Source organism: Callithrix jacchus, chromosome 8 (genome assembly GCF_049354715.1).
Source record: "Callithrix jacchus isolate 240 chromosome 8, calJac240_pri, whole genome shotgun sequence".
NCBI lineage: Eukaryota > Metazoa > Chordata > Mammalia > Primates > Cebidae > Callithrix > Callithrix jacchus.
In genome coordinates, this window is record NC_133509.1 from 79,020,088 (window position 1) to 79,038,768 (window position 18,681).

General features: G+C 37.0%; 1 protein-coding gene and 1 long non-coding RNA gene across 2 annotated transcripts in view; one reads left to right on the forward strand and one right to left on the reverse strand.

Moving 5' to 3' along the window:
• Positions 1–18,681, forward strand: part of LOC118144929 (uncharacterized) — a 47,411-nt gene that overhangs the window by 9,218 nt on the left and 19,512 nt on the right. Inside the window, exon 2 of the long non-coding RNA XR_004729876.2 lies at positions 13,953–14,023. This is a non-coding gene — a long non-coding RNA (uncharacterized LOC118144929). The remainder of the gene's footprint in view (positions 1–13,952; positions 14,024–18,681) is intronic.
• Positions 11,887–17,358, reverse strand: FSCB (fibrous sheath CABYR binding protein). The gene is given in 5 exon segments (XM_009005993.5): positions 11,887–13,804; positions 13,928–14,174; positions 14,176–14,230; positions 14,929–15,427; positions 15,430–17,358. Coding segments are annotated over 5 exon segments (1,788 nt in total). The 5' UTR covers positions 15,467–17,358; the 3' UTR covers positions 11,887–12,854.

The following is an 18,681-nucleotide window of genomic DNA, read 5'->3' on the forward strand; positions in this document are numbered from 1 at the left end:
GTTGCTTTGTAAAAAATACCATCATAACCCAAATTTTATCCAGTCTTTGAGAAGACAAAAGCAGTCTGTTCAATGACAAACAAAATCACAAACCAAAACTATGTAGGTCTGGGCACTAGCCAAAACAAATTTTCTAATTCTCCATATGGACGTTCATTTTAGGCACATAAACAAAATGCTTCTCAATTTCCTGTATCATGTGAGGCTAACAGAAGCCTTTCTAAGCATCCAATGAGTGCCAACAAATCACTGGCAATATTTTCCAAAGGCTAGTCATGTGTTCTCAGATGATTCCAGGGTCTTGTGAACAATGCCCTTCATGATGTTTGTACAGCTTTGAGATCAAAAGAATCCATGGAATTTAAAAAGCTAGGTTCTTGCTTTGCATAATGATCATAGAACAGTAAAATTAAAAAAAAATTAAAAAAAAATAAAAAGCTAGGTTCAAATTCTGGCTCATCTGTTACTACCCATGTGATTTTTGATCTTGGGTACTTATGATAATTTAAAATTTTATGTTAAATTTAAATATTTTTAAACTATGATTATTATAATTTATGTGAAATATTGGTCTTGAAATATGGAAAACTGGTCTGACAACTCATCATAATACTGGGAAACATTCTACCACTAGTTAAATACAGGGGCTTATTTAAGTTCAAATATTTAAAAATTAAAGTAGTAATAGTAATGCCAGTTGAACATGTATAATCTGAAAATGTAATATCTGAAATACTTCAAAATCTGAAACCTTTTGAATGGTGACATGACACCATAAGTGGAAAATTCTACACTTGACCTCATGTGAGACAAGTAGGGCATAAGTGAGGTGAGGATCACATTTGAAACACAGTCAAAATTCTTTTTCATGCACAAAATTATTTAAAATATTGTATCAAATTACCATCAGGCTATGTATATAAGGTGTATATAAAATATAAATGAGGCTGGGTGCGGTGGCTCCTGCCTGTAATCCCAGCACTTTGGGAGCCCGAGGCGGGCAGATCAGGTGGTCAAGAGATCGAGACCATCCTGGCCAACATGGTAAAACCCCGTCTCTACTAAAAAAAAAAAGAAACAAAAATTAGCTGGGCGTGGTGGCGCACGCCTGTAGTCCCAGCTACTCGGGTGGCTGAGACAGGAGAATTGCTTGAACCTGGGAAGCAGAGGTTGCAGTGAGCCGAGATTGCGCCACTGCACGCCAGCCTGGCACCCTGATAGACTGGACAGGGAAAATGTGGCACATATACACCATGGAATATTATGCAGCCATCAAAAATGATAAGTTCGTGTCCTTTGTAGGGACATGGATGAACATGGAAACCATCATTCTCATCAAACTGACACAAAAGCACAAAATCAAACACCGCATGTTCTCACTCATAGGTGGGTGTTGAACAATGAGAACACATGGACACAAGGAGGGGAGCACTACACACTGGGGTTTATTGGGGGGAAATAGGGGAGGGACAGCGGGCGATGGGGAGTTGGAGAGAGATAGCATGGGGAGAAATGCCAGATATAGGTGATGGGTAAGAAGGCAGCAAATCACACTGCCACATGTGTACCTATGCAACAATCTTGCACATTCTTCACATGTACCCCAAAACCTAAAATGCAATTAAAAAAAATAAAATTTAAAAAAAAAAAATTTTGTGCCTATGGACACACATCAATGCTAAGTGAGTAACACACCCTGAAGACACCAGAGGTTTCACATCTATAACTGTTCCCAACTTTGCCCTATTTGTCTCTTCCTTTGGCTGAATTTGATTTGTGTCCTTTATCTGTAATAACCCATAATCATGAGTATCATAGCTTTCAGTGAGTTATGTGAATAATTCTGGTGAATTCAGAACTGAGGGTGGTTATGGGAGATCCTCAAAGATGCAATTGGTGTCAGAAGTGAGGACAGTCTTGGGGACCGTATTCTTAAATCTCACATTTTGCTAACTCTGAGTAAAATGATGTTATATCATTTAAGTTTATATAAATGACAGCCCTTAACATAAACTTTACCATTTGTTATAAAGCCTTAAAAAAAGGTAAAATTAATGAATTACTGAACATTCTTAAACATTACTGTTCTATGAATTATGCATTTTTATTACAATTATAAGTTAACAAATAAAAAGACAAATCTCTAATAACAATCTTTGGTTGGCTAAAGATATGTTTCTTTAATTTTGACTGAAGGACATTCCCATATGATCAATCCAAATATTCAAGTTTTTGCATAATTAAAAAAGAGTTAAGCTAACAACAAAATTATGTCTTTCTATAAAATCATAATGAATTGGTCAAAATTACCACATCGAGGCCAGAGTCTTGTGACACCTGGCAGATTTTTTATATTCAGGAAACAACATCCTATCCACTTCTATTCTGTATTTGGATAGCATTTATATGCCAAGATCAAGCTTCACAGTCTTGTGAACATCTGGAGAGGTAACACAATAAAAGACCAGATGATTACTACAGTGTTTTTTTTCATCTTCGGTATAAAGATTTTAAAATTTTTATTAAATTACAGTTCCTGCTATAGTCTTTCTCTAGAGTAGTGGTACTCAACTCAGTGTGATTTTTCCCCCCAGGACATTGGGCAAGTCTAGAGGATATTTTTGGTTGTAACAATTAGGTGGTGGGTTCTACTGTCATCCAGTGGGTAGAGGCCTGAGACGCCACTAAACATTTATGGTGCACTAGATCACCCCACACAACAAAGAACTGTCCATCCCCAAATGTCAGTAATGCTGGGTTTGAGAAACCCTGCTCTTAAGATAAGTTTTAGTTTCAGTCAAACTGAATTTTATCCCCAAAATCAGGACAAGGGAATTTTATCATGGCTCTTTCTGAATATATCTCTATTCTTTCCTTATTTGAAGGGGGCAATTATGTCTACAGACACAGATCAAATATTCTTCCTTATTCAAAATAAAATTCTGAAGTATTTAAGCTTCACAGGGGCTACACATCAATATCCGCTGGGGAAATTGAAACTAGATTTCTTGGCCCAGGCTCAGTGGCTTACACCTGTAATCCCAACACTTTGGGAGGTATTGCAGGTGGGTCATTTGAAGTCAGGACTCAAGACTATATAGAGAGCCAAATTTGGTCCATCAAACCCCAGAGGAGCTGAGACCATTAATATTTTGGTTACAAAAATAAATTCAAGTCTGATAGGACTCCACAGGATAAAATGCTTGACCTCTCCTCTGTGAAGGTATTGTCCCTGGTTCTGCTATAAACGCACTTTACAGAGAGAAGTGTCATCAGTAACTGTTCTTTTTCATGGATTTTGTAAGAAGAATATTTAGCCACTACTTGGGATTCTACATCCATAATTGTAAATATTAACATAGTGGCCAGTAAAGATAATTAAGAAATCAGACAAGAGCTCATGACATGCTCAACTCTGCCAGTGCTGAAGCCCTTCAAAATTAGAATTCCCAAGTAAGCTTATTAGACATGGCTGCAAGAACTCAGCCTTGAAGTACACTTCTACTAATATTTCTTATTTAAGCACTTCAGACACAGCTCAGTACTGATAAGTATCTAACAGATCACTTGTGTCAGGCTTCCCACCATCTGATTAAGATACCATAAATGAGTCATACTTTATAAGTGGTGGCCATATCCAGTACTGGGCAGTCATAGAAAATAAACTAATCATCCAGAGGCCAGCTGTTTCATAAAGTTATAAGAAGCAGACAGTACTCATTGAAAACAACTGCTGTTGTCTTCAGTATGTGGTCAACTGCAGACACACAATATCAGCTTGAAAAGAATATGAGCTATCATCTAATTTAGCCACCAGATGTTCAAATATTCACTACATGAACCAGCTCAGTGGTCCCAAATCTGGCTATGTGGCAGATTTCGTTTTTTGTCTTGTTTCTATTTTTTAAAGTTTTACCTTATTTTTAATTGACAAATAATTTTGCATCTTTATGGAGCACACAATATAATATTTTGGTACATGTATGCATTGTGAAATGATCAAATCCGGCTAATTTACATATCCATTATCTCAAATATTTATGATTTGTGGTGAGAATGTTTAAAATCCATTTTTAGCCATTTTAAAATATAGAATACATTATTATTAACTATAGTCACCATGCTGTGTAATCACCTGAACCTATTCCACCTGTCTAACTGAAACTTTGTACCCTTTGATACACATTCTCCAGCCTCACCTCAGCTCTGCTGCACTAAAAATCTCCAGAGGTGGTAGAATATCTAGCTTAAGGCTGTACTTTCTAACTTTAGGCAGCTTTTTTAAATGCCTCATTATATAGTCATAAAATGGTTCCCCACAATTTCCAATCATTGGTTCTTGTTCATCACCTGAGGCCTGATCTGTTTTCCTTTCTCTCAGCTAAAAGTTGTCAATCTTTCCACTGTTCAATATGTGACATAATGCTGAGTCAAGTTCTTAACATTTTCTTGGTCTCATGAATGTTTTCTAGTTAGAGTATTAAAACCCAGAAGAAATGCAACACTCTAGTGCAGAGTGGCGCAGGACAGGCACCTCCCTCACTCTACATACCCTACTTCTATCAGCACAACCCTGCTGTTCCGTTTAATTGTCACATTAACCTTAGCTTAGCTAGAGCTTAATGTCTCTTTGCAATCATTTTATGTTTTCCTGGTAAATTCCTCTTTCCCATTTCACAACACAGACTAGTCAATGTTTTTATCATTCTATTTAAGTCCCACCTCCAATCCCTTTCTCTTAGCTGAGGGCATGGTTTTCACAATCTGTGGAGAAAATACATGTATCCCAACCCACCAGATTAAAATACCATATCCTAATCCACCAAATTAACATCTGAGCACCACACAGCGTATCAAATTACCAAATCAGAACCACACATATCAGAGACCTTACCTAGTAGCAAATTTTATTAACAATGTCAAGCACAAAAGCAATTAAGAGGCCACAGACAAGAGCATCCTGCATGGTTTCTCAGGTCCTTCCTTTCCACATTGGACAGGAACCATTGGCCCGAGAAGAATATACGAGGTCTCTAAGTGAGGTTTGGTGGTCAGCGTACACATTTGGGAGAGTATAGTCACAAACCATTTCTATTTTAGGCCCTCAGAGAGTTGTAGGACATATGTGACAGTTTTCATGCCTTACAAATCCATAAATTATAGATGCATTTATTATAAGTAATCTGAAGTCAGGGACAACCTATAAAGGACATTTCATAGAAAAGAACTCTTCTCCTAGCAAATGTTAGTGCATTTACCCAAAATATAGTTACCATGTTTACATGGAGATTTGACTGGCTCAAGTGCCTTCTTTGCTTTCCCTCAAAAGCATCACTTTGGTAATCAGTGCAGAAATGAATCATAGGTCTACCATTTTAACTCCTTCCTCCCCCAAATCTATACTTACCCATATTTATTCTAGTCATTAGGGAAGGAGTCCAGATTTACACTAATCAGGTGCTCTGAATATCATTCCCTCAGCTAATCTCCTTCATTTATGCCTTCTGTTATAATTTTGTTTTCATTTTTATTATTTCCTCTTTCTCTTTTACTATGTCCTCTGATACAGCTTTAATGCATTCCTACCCACAAGCATCTTTTCCTTATCATATAAATATATTCATTCTCTCCCACTTAAAAATGATTCCTCAATTGGTTATTATTCCAGAGAGATCTAACATCTCTGTCTTTACTATTACCACTAAAATTTTTGATACTTGCTTAGACCTCAATGTGACTGTTATCTCTAATATGGAACATTTATTTATGTGTTACTTAAACCACAGAAGACATTTTTAGCTGCCTACTGAATACAGTCATCCCTCCGTATCCTTGGGAGATTGGTTCCAGAACCCCATGGCTACAAAACTCCATGAATGCTCAAGTCCCTTATATAAAATGGTGTAGTATTTGCATATAACCTATGCACATCCTCCCCTATACTTTAAATCATCTTTGAATTACTTATACCTAACATAATGTAATGCTATGTAATAGCTGTTATGTTCTATTTTTCTATATGTATATTTTTATTGACAATGAGTAAATGTGAAAGAAGGTGGGCACTAGATTCAAGGGAGTTTTCATGGAGAAGATACTGGCTGAACTAGGAGTTGAAGGATAAATGGGATCACATAAGTTGGAGATAATGTTGACAAGAGCATTTAAAATAAGGAAAATAGGACTTTTAGTCCTAACAAGATGGCCTAGACTTGTTTCTCTCTGTTTTACGATGCTAAGTACAGCTATAAACACTGGAAATAAAATGAGGCAACCAAAAGGGAACTTTGAAAGGTAGAGAGTGAAAGACAAACTGATTAGAGACCCCAGAACTAAAGGAAAAACACAGCAGCAGAGCATCTCTTACCCCCACCCAACTGAAGAAGGTGATGTGATGCAAGCCCAGTACTTCCCAACTTCCCATCTAGCAACAGAAGGCAGCCCAGGTAGGGTCCTTCCTCCTCTGGATGTAAAAAGAGTTCTGTCCACAAGACCAGGCAAGTCCTGCAGGCCCCACCTCAGCCCCAGCAGTTCAGATCAATCAGAAGCCCCAGTGATAATGAGGAGCCAGAGGAAGCACACGTTTCCCCACCTAGAAACACTACTGAAACTGACAAGGGGGAATCCTGCCACAGAATTGCCTAGCCCAGAAGCCTCTTTGTCCCCAGAGGCCTCTTCACACAATAAGAGACACAGGGTGGCTGTGCCCATATGGGAAGCCTCTTCTTTTGGATGAAAAGGAAACTTCCCTCCCCAACTTAGAGGTTCCAGACAGCCTGGCCAAAGGATGCGCTTTCTGCCCCCTCAGGTGGCACTAGTAGGAAACACTGGGAGTCTCAGGTAAATTAAGTAGACCAAAGTAACACCACAAAGGCTCTGACAATTAAATTTTCATTGGAAGTACTGTCCACAAAAATGTCTAAAAACTGTATGCTAAAACTTAGCATACCTGCTACAATAAAAAATGTAAATAGGACCCAGGGTGAGCTAACATACTAACAGCAAAACGTCCAGGATACAAATGACTAAAAGACAATGAACAAAAAAGAAGCATGGAAGTATAACAATCATTGTCAGGTACAGCAAGAATAAAAGGATGTCACAAGCAAGAAAGTATCCAGGTAATAATAATGAGAGCTAGAGCCACCTTTGTTGCTTATAGTGTACCAGACACTACTCCAGGAACTTAAAAGCAATGAACTCTTTTGTTACAACCATTCTGTTGGTTAGGTATTGTTCTTATTATTTCTGGTTTTGCACAGATAAACTGAAGCATAGGGAGGTTAATTAACTTGAACTAGCCAAACAGCTCACAAGTGATGGAGTCAGGATTTACACACTTTCAGTCATGTTCTCAGCTTCCACTCTCTACTTAGAGTGATATAAAGTATGACAGAGTAGACTGTGAATGGCCATGACTGTCTTTTTAAGGGATCTAGACTGTATTTTGTAGGCAAATGACTATATGAGCAAATCTATAAAAAATAATGCTGGAAAAAACAAAAAAGGTTTAATTAGAAGAAGAAAGACTAAAATAGAAAAAGCAGATAATGTCCATAAGAAAGCAAAGGAAAGGATATTAAGAATCTAATCTACACAAGTAACAATATCATTGAGGAGGGCTATTACCAGGGATAAAAGGAAACTTCAAAAAGAAGACTTAATAATTCTAAACATTTAGACAGCTAATATCAAAGGTTCAAGACACTTGAAGCAAAAACTGATAGAACTTCAAGGTAAAATACATGAATACATATTATAGCCAAGGATTTCAACAGACCTCTCTCAATGATCTGTGGAAAGGTGGATAGAAGTCACTAATGATACAGAAGAACTGAACAACACTATCGACCAATTGTTGATCCTAAAGTTGATATTTATAAGACACTCCAACCAAAACCAGCAGAATATTTTAGAACACAGAGTACTTACCAAGGAATGTCACAAGTTAAACCATGAAGCAAGTCTCAATAAATTAAAAAGGGACAATTTAGACAAGTATTTATGACAAAGAAGTAATTAAATAGAAAACTAATAGTAAAAAGAAATCTGGAATATCCCCCGAATATTTTGGAATAAAATATACCCTCTTGAGTAACACATCTGTCAAAGAATAAATCAAACACAAAATTGCCAACTCTTAACTGAATGAAAATGAAAATACAAGAAATTGGAATAGGTGGAATACAACTAAAACATGCTCAAAGAGAAATTAAGGCCTATTTTAGAAAAGATGTAAATATCAAATTATTAACCTCAGATTCATCTAAAGAAATCAGAAAAAGAGTTCATAAGCAGAAGGAGAAAAATAGAAATAATAAAGAGCAGAGGTCAATTAAAAGAAGAAAAAAACAACTAATAAAATTTCTTTGACAAGGTCAATAATACTAGTAAATCTCAACTCAGACTCATTTGGGAAGAAAGCAAGAGATAGAAGATAGAACTTATCAATATTTATCCATATAAGATATGAATAATTATACTATAAATAGAAACAAAACATCATTGAAGATCCTACAGACATAAGAAGGACAAAAAAAGAACAAACAACATAAAAACCCTATTTTATTAAAGAAATCAGATTTTTAGTTAAAAATTCTCCCAGAAATAAAACTCCAGGCCCTGATGGCTTTTTTGCTGAATTCTGTAAAACATTTGGCCGACAATTAACACCAATTCTGCATAATACCTATCAGATAAATAAAGCAGAGGAAACACTTCTCACTTGATTATGTGAGACCAGCATTACACTGATACCCACACCAGACAAAGACATTAAAAAAAAAAAAAAAAACCATAGATCTATTTCTGGTGAACATAGTTGTAAAAATTACCAACAAAATTTTAGCACAATTGAATCCAAAAATATAGTAAACAAATAGCATATATGACTCCATTAGTTTTCACACTTCTTATAAAGCATACCCAAGACTGAGAAGAAATAAGAGGTTTAATTGGACTTATAGTTCCACATGGCTGGGAGGCCTCAGAATCATGGTGGGAGGTGAAAGGCACTTCTTACATGGCAGTGGCAAGAGAAAAATGAGGAAGAAGCAAAAGCAGAAACCCCTGATAAATCCATCAGATCTCATGAGACTTAATTCACTATCATGAGAATAGCATGGGAAAGACAGGCCCCCATGATTCAATTACCTCTACCTGGGCGCATCCCACAACAGGTGGGAATTCTGAGAGATACAATTCAAGTAGAGATTTTGGTGGGGACACAGCCAAACCATACCCACGACCAAGTAGGAACTTTCCAGGGAATGAAAGGATTTAACATTTGAAAATCAATCAACAAAACTCACTACATTAAGTGACCAAAACTGAAAACCATATGGTGATCTTAATAGATCCATAAAAAGCATTTTCCAAAATACTTCACTCATTTCTAATGAAAGAACTCTCAGAGAAGTAGGAATAGAAGGAAATTTCCTCAATCAGAGGAAAAAGGCATCTATGAAAAACCTATAGCTAACATCATAATTAAAAAGTCCTAATGATTTCCCCAAAGATCAAGAACAAGGCAAAATATTTGCTCTCACCACTTGTATTAAGAGTTCTCGCAAGTACAATAAGTCAAGAGAAACAAATTGAAAGTATTTAAATAAGAAAAAAAATTAAAACATGTATTTGCAAATGATATGAGGTTCTATACAGAAAATTCTGAGTAATCTACAAAAAAAGCTACAAGAGCTATTAAATGAGATTGGGAAGATCTCAGTATTCAAGGCCAATACAAAAAGTCAATTGTATTGCTATATGATAGCAGCAAAAAGTTGGAAGATAAATTGAAAAAATTAATAGCATCAAAAAAATAGAACACTTAATAAATTTTGTAAAACCAAAAGCTGCAAGTCACCTGAGAGAAATTGAAGAAAGCCTAAATAAATGTAGATACATATTAATAAGTGTGTTCATGGATCAGAACATGTTATTATTAGAATATCACTTCCTTCCAAATTGAACTTTAGATTCACTGCAATCTCAGCAAGAGTTTTTTTGGAAATACACTAATTCAAACATTTGCATGAAAGTGCAAAAGACCCAGAATTGTTAAAACAACTTTTAGAAAGTAGAAAAATATTGGAAAACTAACATTACCTGATTTCAAGATATAAATCTACTGGTTTCACGATAATGTTGAGTTGATGTAAAGACAGAAAGATAGATCAATAGAACAAAATAGAGTGTACAAAAATATATAACTACATATACAATAAATTAATTTTCAACAAAGGCTCCAAGGCAGTTCAATGTGGACAAGATAATCACATAAACAAATAGTGCTGGGAGATGGGGCTACCTGTATGTCTAAAAACACAAAAGTTAACTTCATATTTCTTCTCATATCACATAAAAAGATTACTGATGACAGATCTTAGAATTGAGTATAAGATACAGGAGAGGCCAGGCACGGTGGCTCATGCCTGTAATCCCAGACCTGTGGGAGGCCGAGGCAGGCAGATCACCTGAGGTTCAGAGTTCAAGACCAACCTGCTTGAACCCAGGAGGCGGAGGTTGTGGTGAGCTGAGATTGCGCCACTGCACTCCAGCCTGGGCAATAGAGTGAAACTCCACCTCAAAAACAAAAAAAAAGACACAGAACAATGGCAGTTTTCGAGGAAAACTTAGAAAGAAATCTTAGTAATACTCAGTGTGACAAACTGGAAATAACCCAAAAGTGTATCAAATGAATTTAAAATTTTTACAATATTCATATAACTGAATACAACTTTGCAATAAAAGAAAAATATTTTGATACTATTTACATAACAGTCTAGAAAAATGCATAAACATTTATAGTGACAGAAAACAGATCAGAAATTGTTTGTATATTTGGAGTAGAGGGGTGGAAGGAGAGAAAGAGAAGTTACAAATGATCATAGTAAGAATTTTTGAGTTATGTCCATCTTCATTGATTTCATTGTGGTGTTGGTTTTATAGGTGTATACATTATGTCAAAACTCATCAAATTGTACAATTTAAGTAAGTGTAATTTATTTTAGCAAGGTTATACCTCAGGAAAGCTATCTTTAAAATAGCTCACATTTATGAAAAAAATGTAAAGGTTAGCAGCCTCGCGTCCTTCTTACATTCGATAGAGACTATCACCTGTATGTGTTTCTATTCACACTGACTCTTTGCCAATGCTTTATTACCCTAAGTTCTATCTATTTAGATTTTCTTACTTACACCTGTCTCTTACTACTTCAAATCAAAGTTTCCTGCCCTAAATTTTCACAGCTACTCCTATTGGAACTTATATTTGAAGCACTTTTTAATTTGACCACCAGAATCTCATGAATATACTTGTTTACTATTTATACAGTGTACTTTCTATATATTCAGATACATATAAGCTCCACCTTAGCTCCAACTTTTAAGTGTTGAACGTTTTCTCATGTTGCCAGTTAATAGATTCCATCCATATTCTTATTCTAGTGTAATTCTGTACTCTCATGTGGTTTCCAAATTTAAAAAGAAAACAAGCCACAATAAAAAGTCTAAAATAGAAACAAAAAGTCCTAATTTAGAAAACCAAGTTTAACTGGATTTAAGTATCTCAGGAACAGAAAAAAGAGGACTTGAACATTTCATAAAAACAGCCCTCATTCAACATAGTTTAGAATAACATTTTCGACCTCAAATTTGGCACATAGAAGAAAGGATGTTCTTGCAATAATTTTGTAAAATTCTCAAAAACTTAAAATATTATATATTCTTGATTATCAAGGTAGTAAAGAATGTGACAAAAATTCAACAATTATAGGACATCAAAGATTAACAAGGTTTGACATCATCAACCTAGAGTTTTCACTAAAGGGAGAAATACAATGACAAAATTTTAAAAATTTTAAGAAAATCTCAACATTTCAGCACATTGCAATTAATTTGTAGCTAGACAAAATATTTTCCCCAAGTTGTTATAACCATGGAAAACTAGATGTCCTTTAATAACAGACATCTTAGAATACTTATTGTTATCTTGATGCTCTTTAAGAACTTCAAAAGTTTTTACTACAGTAATTTGATTTTATTCTAAGTTGTTCTTCATTACCAATTCATAGAGCAAAAAGCATAAGCCAAACTTCCAAAGGACTCGTTATGTTCTCGGTTGAAATCAAATTAAAACTAAACACAGGAATGTGCCCTCAAGGCCATCTAAGTATATTTTTCTTTATATTTACACATTTTTTTTTAGTACTTGATCTATGACCATCTTCATTTCACTGAACTGAAGACTTTTACAAAGGAAATAAGTCTTTCTATCCAGACATTGAAATGTAAACTATACAAGAGGATAAAGAAGAACAACCAGGCTAAAACCAGGAAAGTAATGCTTGTCTCAGAAGGAATCAAATGAAAAGAGAATAAGAAATATGATGAATTATAATAAGGAGAAAGAGAACATTACATAACCTTAGATGTGTGATTAAGACTCAAGGAATTTAAAGTAGATGACAGATCTGCAGAAAAGACACTGGCTTTTCCGCTGGAAACGATATTTACTTATAAAGGAACGGCAAAGAAAAGATGGCCGCAGAGTAAACTTTACCCGTGTCAACAGGTTTATTGTAGGAAGGATATTTTGAGTAATTTTTTTCAATTATAAGCTTATTTCAAAATAGGCATTTTATATGCCACAGACTTGAATGAAAGTAACACAAGTAATTTTATACTGCTACAGTTTTTATTATTCATTTTCCAACCTGTGTTCCAAGTCTTGGGGTTCTCTTTAATTTCCCTTATTGACAAAGCTACTTCCAGCTGCCCACTCTTTTCTAAAGTATGTTCTTCCAGAACCGCCTAGCTTCCGATTGCTAGCTTAGGTACAACCTGACTACAGTTCAGGATAGTTTTTTAAATTGTATATGAAAGACACCTTCTATTTCAAGAGTGAAAACCTGTCCATCATTATTAGATAAATCTTTGTGGACAGGATTTGTTTTTAAAACCTCTTCAAATTTTGCATCATCTTCTGAAACAACTGCTGGAATTCCTGCCACCTGGGGTGACTGAAGTCCAGTAGACATATTCGCTACCAGAGCCTCATTTTCAGGGGTTTGTTCAGATGGTGGAGGTGAACCTTCAGCAGATGCCTCTTATATAGGAAACTCCTCAGTCAGAAGCAAATCAGCGGGTGGGGAATGTCCATCAACAGGGGCCTCTTCTGCAGGGACCTCATCAGCTGCGAGAGAGTGTACTTCAGTGAGGGTCTCTTCCTCAGGAGTCTCCTCAGCTGGTGGAGGCTGAACTTCAGCAGGGGCCTCCTCAGCTGGTGGAGGCTGCACGTCAGCAGGAAGTTCTTCTGCAGGAGCTTCTGTAGCTGCTAGAAACTGAATCGCAGCAGAGGCCTCTTCTGCAGCTGTTGCAAGCTGATGTTCCTGAGCCTCTTCTCTAGGAGCCTCTTCAAGTAATTGGGGCTGAGCTTCAGCAAGGGCTTCTTCAGCAGTGGTAGGCTCTAATTTAGCTGGGGCCTCTTCAAGGGCACCCTCAGCTGGTAAAGGCCATACTTCAATGGGAGCCTTTTCAGATGAGGGAGACCAAATTTCAGAAGGAAGTTCTACTGAAGGAGACTCTTCAGCTGGTGGAGGCTGAATTTCAGCAGGAAACTCCACTAATGGAGCCTCTTTAGCTGGTGGAGGCTGAACTTTAACAGAATTCTCTGCAACTGCAGTGGCTGCCTCAGCAGCAATGGTCTCTTCTGTTGGTGGCTCCACTTGGACATAGATGTTTTCAGTGGTTCTGGGCTCTGCCTCAGCAGTTAACTCTTCAACTAATGAAGGCTGTATTTCAACTAATGGGGCTTCCTCAGCTGGTGGAGGCTAAACTTCTACTTCCTGAACACTCTGGCAATTCAATACCTGCTTCTCTAACACCAGCTGACTTTTCTTCAGGTACCACAGTTACCTCAACTAACTTGACTTCTTTTTTCTCCTCTACAGTGTTTCTGTTGGTGGAGGCTCTATTTCAGCAGGAGCCACTTTTTCAGCAGCAGAACCTTCTTGTACAACAGGTACAGTCACTTCTTGTTTAAGCTCATCTTCTAAGAGTACCGGAAAACCATGCTTAGTCTCCTGAGTAAATGAAGTTCTGCTGATACTTTTCTGCCTAATTTCTTCATTGCTACTTGTTGCTGGTTGAAATTCAGGGTGTTCACTAACAAAAAATCTTTCCCGAGGATTTATGTTTCAGGGCTTCTTCCTTTGACTTTATAAAAGAACTATCAGGGGAGTGTAGCATAGGTACACTGCCACATGTGTACCTAATGCAACTATCTTGCATGCTCTTCAACCATTGTGGAAGACAGTGTGGCGATTCCTCAAGGACCTAGAAATAGAAATTCCATTTGACCCAGCAATCCCATTACTGGGTATATATCCAAAGGACTATAAATCGTTCTACTATAAGGACACATGCACATGAATGTTCACTGCAGCACTGTTTACAATAGCAAAGACCTGGAACCAACCCAAATGCCTGTCGATGATAAACTGGACAGGGAAAATGTGGCACAAATACACCATGGAATATTATGCAGCAATCAAAAATGATGAGTTCGTGTCCTTTATAGGGACATGGATGAACATGGAAACCATCGTTCTCATCAAACTGACACAAGAACAGAAAATGAAACATCGCATGTTCTCACTTATACGCGGGTGTTGAACAATGAGAACACATGGACACAGGGAGGGGAGCACTACACACGGGGTCTGTTGAGGGGAATAGGGGAGGGACAGTGGGGGGGTGGGGAGTTGGGAAGAGATAGCATGGGGAGAAATGCCAGATATAGGTGAAGGGAAAGAAGGCAGCAAATCACACTGCCACATGTGTACCTATGCAACTATCTTACATGCTCTTCACATGTACCCCGAAACCTAAAATGCAATAAAAAAATAAAATAAAATAATGCTTAACTATTAAAAAAAAAGAAAAAAAGAACTATCTGGCCTGGAAATAACTACTATTTCTGATTCACTAAACAATGTCTGTTGTTCCTTGTCCACTTTTTCTATGTGGGGGATGTTCATCATGGTCCAGTCTCCAGTACAGTTCTTCTGCTGAGATCTGTCCATTTTTAGTTGAACTGAAGGTATGTTTGGTGGAATTTCTACTTCCTGAACACTCTCTGGCAATTCAATACCTGCTTCTCTAACACCAGCTGACTTTTCTTCAGGTACCACAGTTACCTCAACTAACTTGACTTCTTTTTTCTCTTCTACAATGATATCTGTCTGGAGAGACTTACTAGTCATTTCCCGTCCATGCTTTCTCTTTGTCCATGTTTGCTGAAGCTCAGAAGATATTCTGAGAGACTCATAGGCATTGGCAGGGTAGTTGCCTTTGCTTCCAGAAATATTAGCAATACTATGGGTAGCTTTGGGGCTAGATGACTGTGGCATGGCCATGTGTTTCCTTTGTCTTTTATGTCAGTTTGCTGGGATTTGTCCACCATTTGTTGGCTGAGTCGTCTTTTCTTTCAAATTTCTTGCCTCCATACTGAGACAGGCTTATCAGGGTCTTCACTTTCTTCCATCTTTAAGACTAGTGACTTCAAATTTATTAATTTTCAAGTAATGAGCAAAAATCACAAATGTACCAAGTGTCGAAGACTTTACCTATCTTAAGTGCCATTCTGTTGAGCTCCCTCAGCAAAAAGGTAATTTATAAGTTATTGCATTCCATACCCACACTCTTGTTGGATCCCACCTTATTCAGTAAGCATCTTTCTTGCTTAGTCTCTGTTATGACTAGATACCACTTTTAGAAGTTTCCTTCAAGGATCTATGACATCATAGCCAGTTCTGCCTTCGAGATCCATCAGTTGTGTTCCTAGGACTTTTAAACAGTATACACTCATAAGTATGCATAGGCTGCACTCATAGGTTGCAAGTGAGACATCTACTTTTTGAAACAAGTCAAGTTGAAAAAAGCATTTGTCTACAAAAGAACATCAGGTAAATTCCAGTGATGCCATTTTCTAATTGCTGAAATTGATGCTTTCAAACTTTCAAATCTGTTCTTTTCATCCTATTATCAAAGACAGTAAGGCAGAATTGAGAATGCTGCATCCTATTTTCTTTCTTTCTTTCTTCCTTTTTTTTTTTTTTTTTTTTTTTGAGACAGAGTCTTGCTCTGTCGCCAGGTGCCAGGCTGGAGTACAGTGGCGAAATCTCGGCTCACTGCAATTATCACCTCCTGGGTTCAAGCAATTATGCTGCCTCAGCCTCCCTAGTAGCTGGGACTACCTGCACATGCCACCATGCCCAGCTAATTTTTGTATTTTTTTTAGTAGAGACAGGGTTTCACCATGTTGGCCAGTATGGTCTTGATCTCTTGACCTTGTGATCTACCTGCCTTTGCCTCCCAAAGTGCTGGGATGCCTATTTTCTTGTTTTTTCAGACGAAGTTTCGCTCTTGTTACCCAGGCTGGAGTGCAATGGCGTGATCCCAGCTCACCTCAACCTCCGCCTCCTGGGTTCAAGCAATTCTCCTGCCTCAGCTTCCCGAGTAGCTTGGACTACAGGCGCACACCACCATGCCCAGCTAATTTTTGTAATTTTAGTAGAGACGGGATTTCACCTTGTTGACCAGGATGGTCTCGATCTCTTGACCTCGTGATCCACCCGCCTCAGCCTCCCAAAGTGCTGGGATTACAGGCGTGAGCCACCGCACCTGGCCTATTTTCAATTGTAGAAAACAGCCAATAACATGTGTGAGGCTGTTCTATCAATGTATGTTTATATGACCTGAAAGGAAGTTACTACTGTTTGAAAAATGAATTCTGAAGTTCATCTCCATGTAAGCTCCTTTTCTACATCCTTAGCCTTCAGTAACTCAACAGCCTATTATCAAAATATAGAAGGCATGCTTATCTTCTAAAACATCTTGAGATACTTTAATTTTTATTTAACTATTTTGCAGGGTAGTTCTACCCCAAATTTGGCAACTAAAAGAATGAGTCTAAATACATGCCAGGTGAGATAAAATGCACCTTTTGAAGTACTCACATTAGACTCTGCTGAGAACTACATGGGAATGAATGACCAATGTAGATAAAAACTGTATTTTTATTTTTGTTTTGTTTTTTTGCAACAGGATCTCGTTCTGTAACCCAGGCTGGAGTGCAGTGGTGCAATCATAGCTCACTGCAGCCTCCGTCTTCCGGGCTTAAGCAATACTCCTACATCAGCCTCCGCAGTAGCTGAGATTACAGGCATGAGCTGCTGTACCAGCTGAAGACAAAAACATAAAATTGAAGCTATGAAAAGGAGGAATTCCAATCAAGCAGGCTGTAGATGGAATTGTATTAGATTTGCAATACAAATAAAATTTTAATTCATATCACTCAAGAATTTTACTAGAAAGATGAATATTGATTAAACAATGTGCGAAAATACTGTGCATTAGTCTGAGGAAAGTTAAGAAAAGAAAATAAACTTTTAAAATACAGTCATATGAGACAATGTAATAACCATATGCCAAATAATAATTATGACTGCATTAATCTGGGAATATTTTTAAATTTATTTATGCCATATTGCCCCTAGAAAACATAGTGAATTGAATAATTCTCCTTTTTTTCACATGCATTGGTGTTCTGAGCTGAATGTTTGTGGCCCTGCTCTTTATCCACAAATTCATATGTTGGAACCCCCAAAGTTATGGTATTTAAAGATGGGGTCTTTGGGAGTTGCAGGCATACCTCATTTTATTACACTTCACTTTTTTGTGTTTTACAGACTCTGAACTTTTCACAAATTGAAAGTTTGTGGCAAGCCTGTATCAAGAAAGTTCATTGGTGTTATGAATAACATACACTGTACCCATTAGGTAATTTCTTATCATCTCTCACTTCCACCCCCAACACTTCTGAGTTTCCAATGACTGTCATTCCACACTCTGTATCCATGTGGATGCATTATTTAGCTCCCAGTTATAAGTGATAAGATGCATTGCCTTTCTGTTTCTGAGCTGTTTATCTTAAAATAATTGTCTCCAGTTGTATTCATGTTACAGCAAAAAAACATGACTTTATTCTTTTTTATGGTTAAATAGCATTCCATCATGCATATACACTACATTGACTTTATCCAGTCATCCATTGATGGACACTTAAATTGATTCCTTATCTGTGCTACTGTGAATATTGCTGTGATAAACATTCTAGCACAAGTATCTTTCTGGTGTAATGATCACTCATTCTTTAATTCGATTATTTGGGGGATTTGTTCTATTGAGATTTTGAGCTTCTTATATATTCTGGTTATTAATTTCTTGTCAGATGATTAGTTTGCAAATAATTTCTCCCATTCTGTGGTTGTCTTTTCCTTTGCTGTGCCCATTTGTCTGTTTTTGCTATGGTTGCCTGTGCTTGCCCAGACCAATGTCCTGAAGTATTTTTACGAGTTTCATAGTGTTGTATCTTAGATTTAAGTCTTTAATCCATTTTGATTTGATTTTTATGTGGGGTGCAAGATAGGGGTCTAGTTTCATTCTTTTGCATATAGTGATCCAGTTTTCCCAACACCATTCATTGAAATGACTATCTTTCCCCCATTGTGTGTTCCTGTTGCCTTTCTCAAAAATGAGTTGGTTGTATGTAAATTCTTGGATTTATATCAAGGTTCTCTATTCTGTTTTATTGATCTATGTGCCTGTTTTTATTCT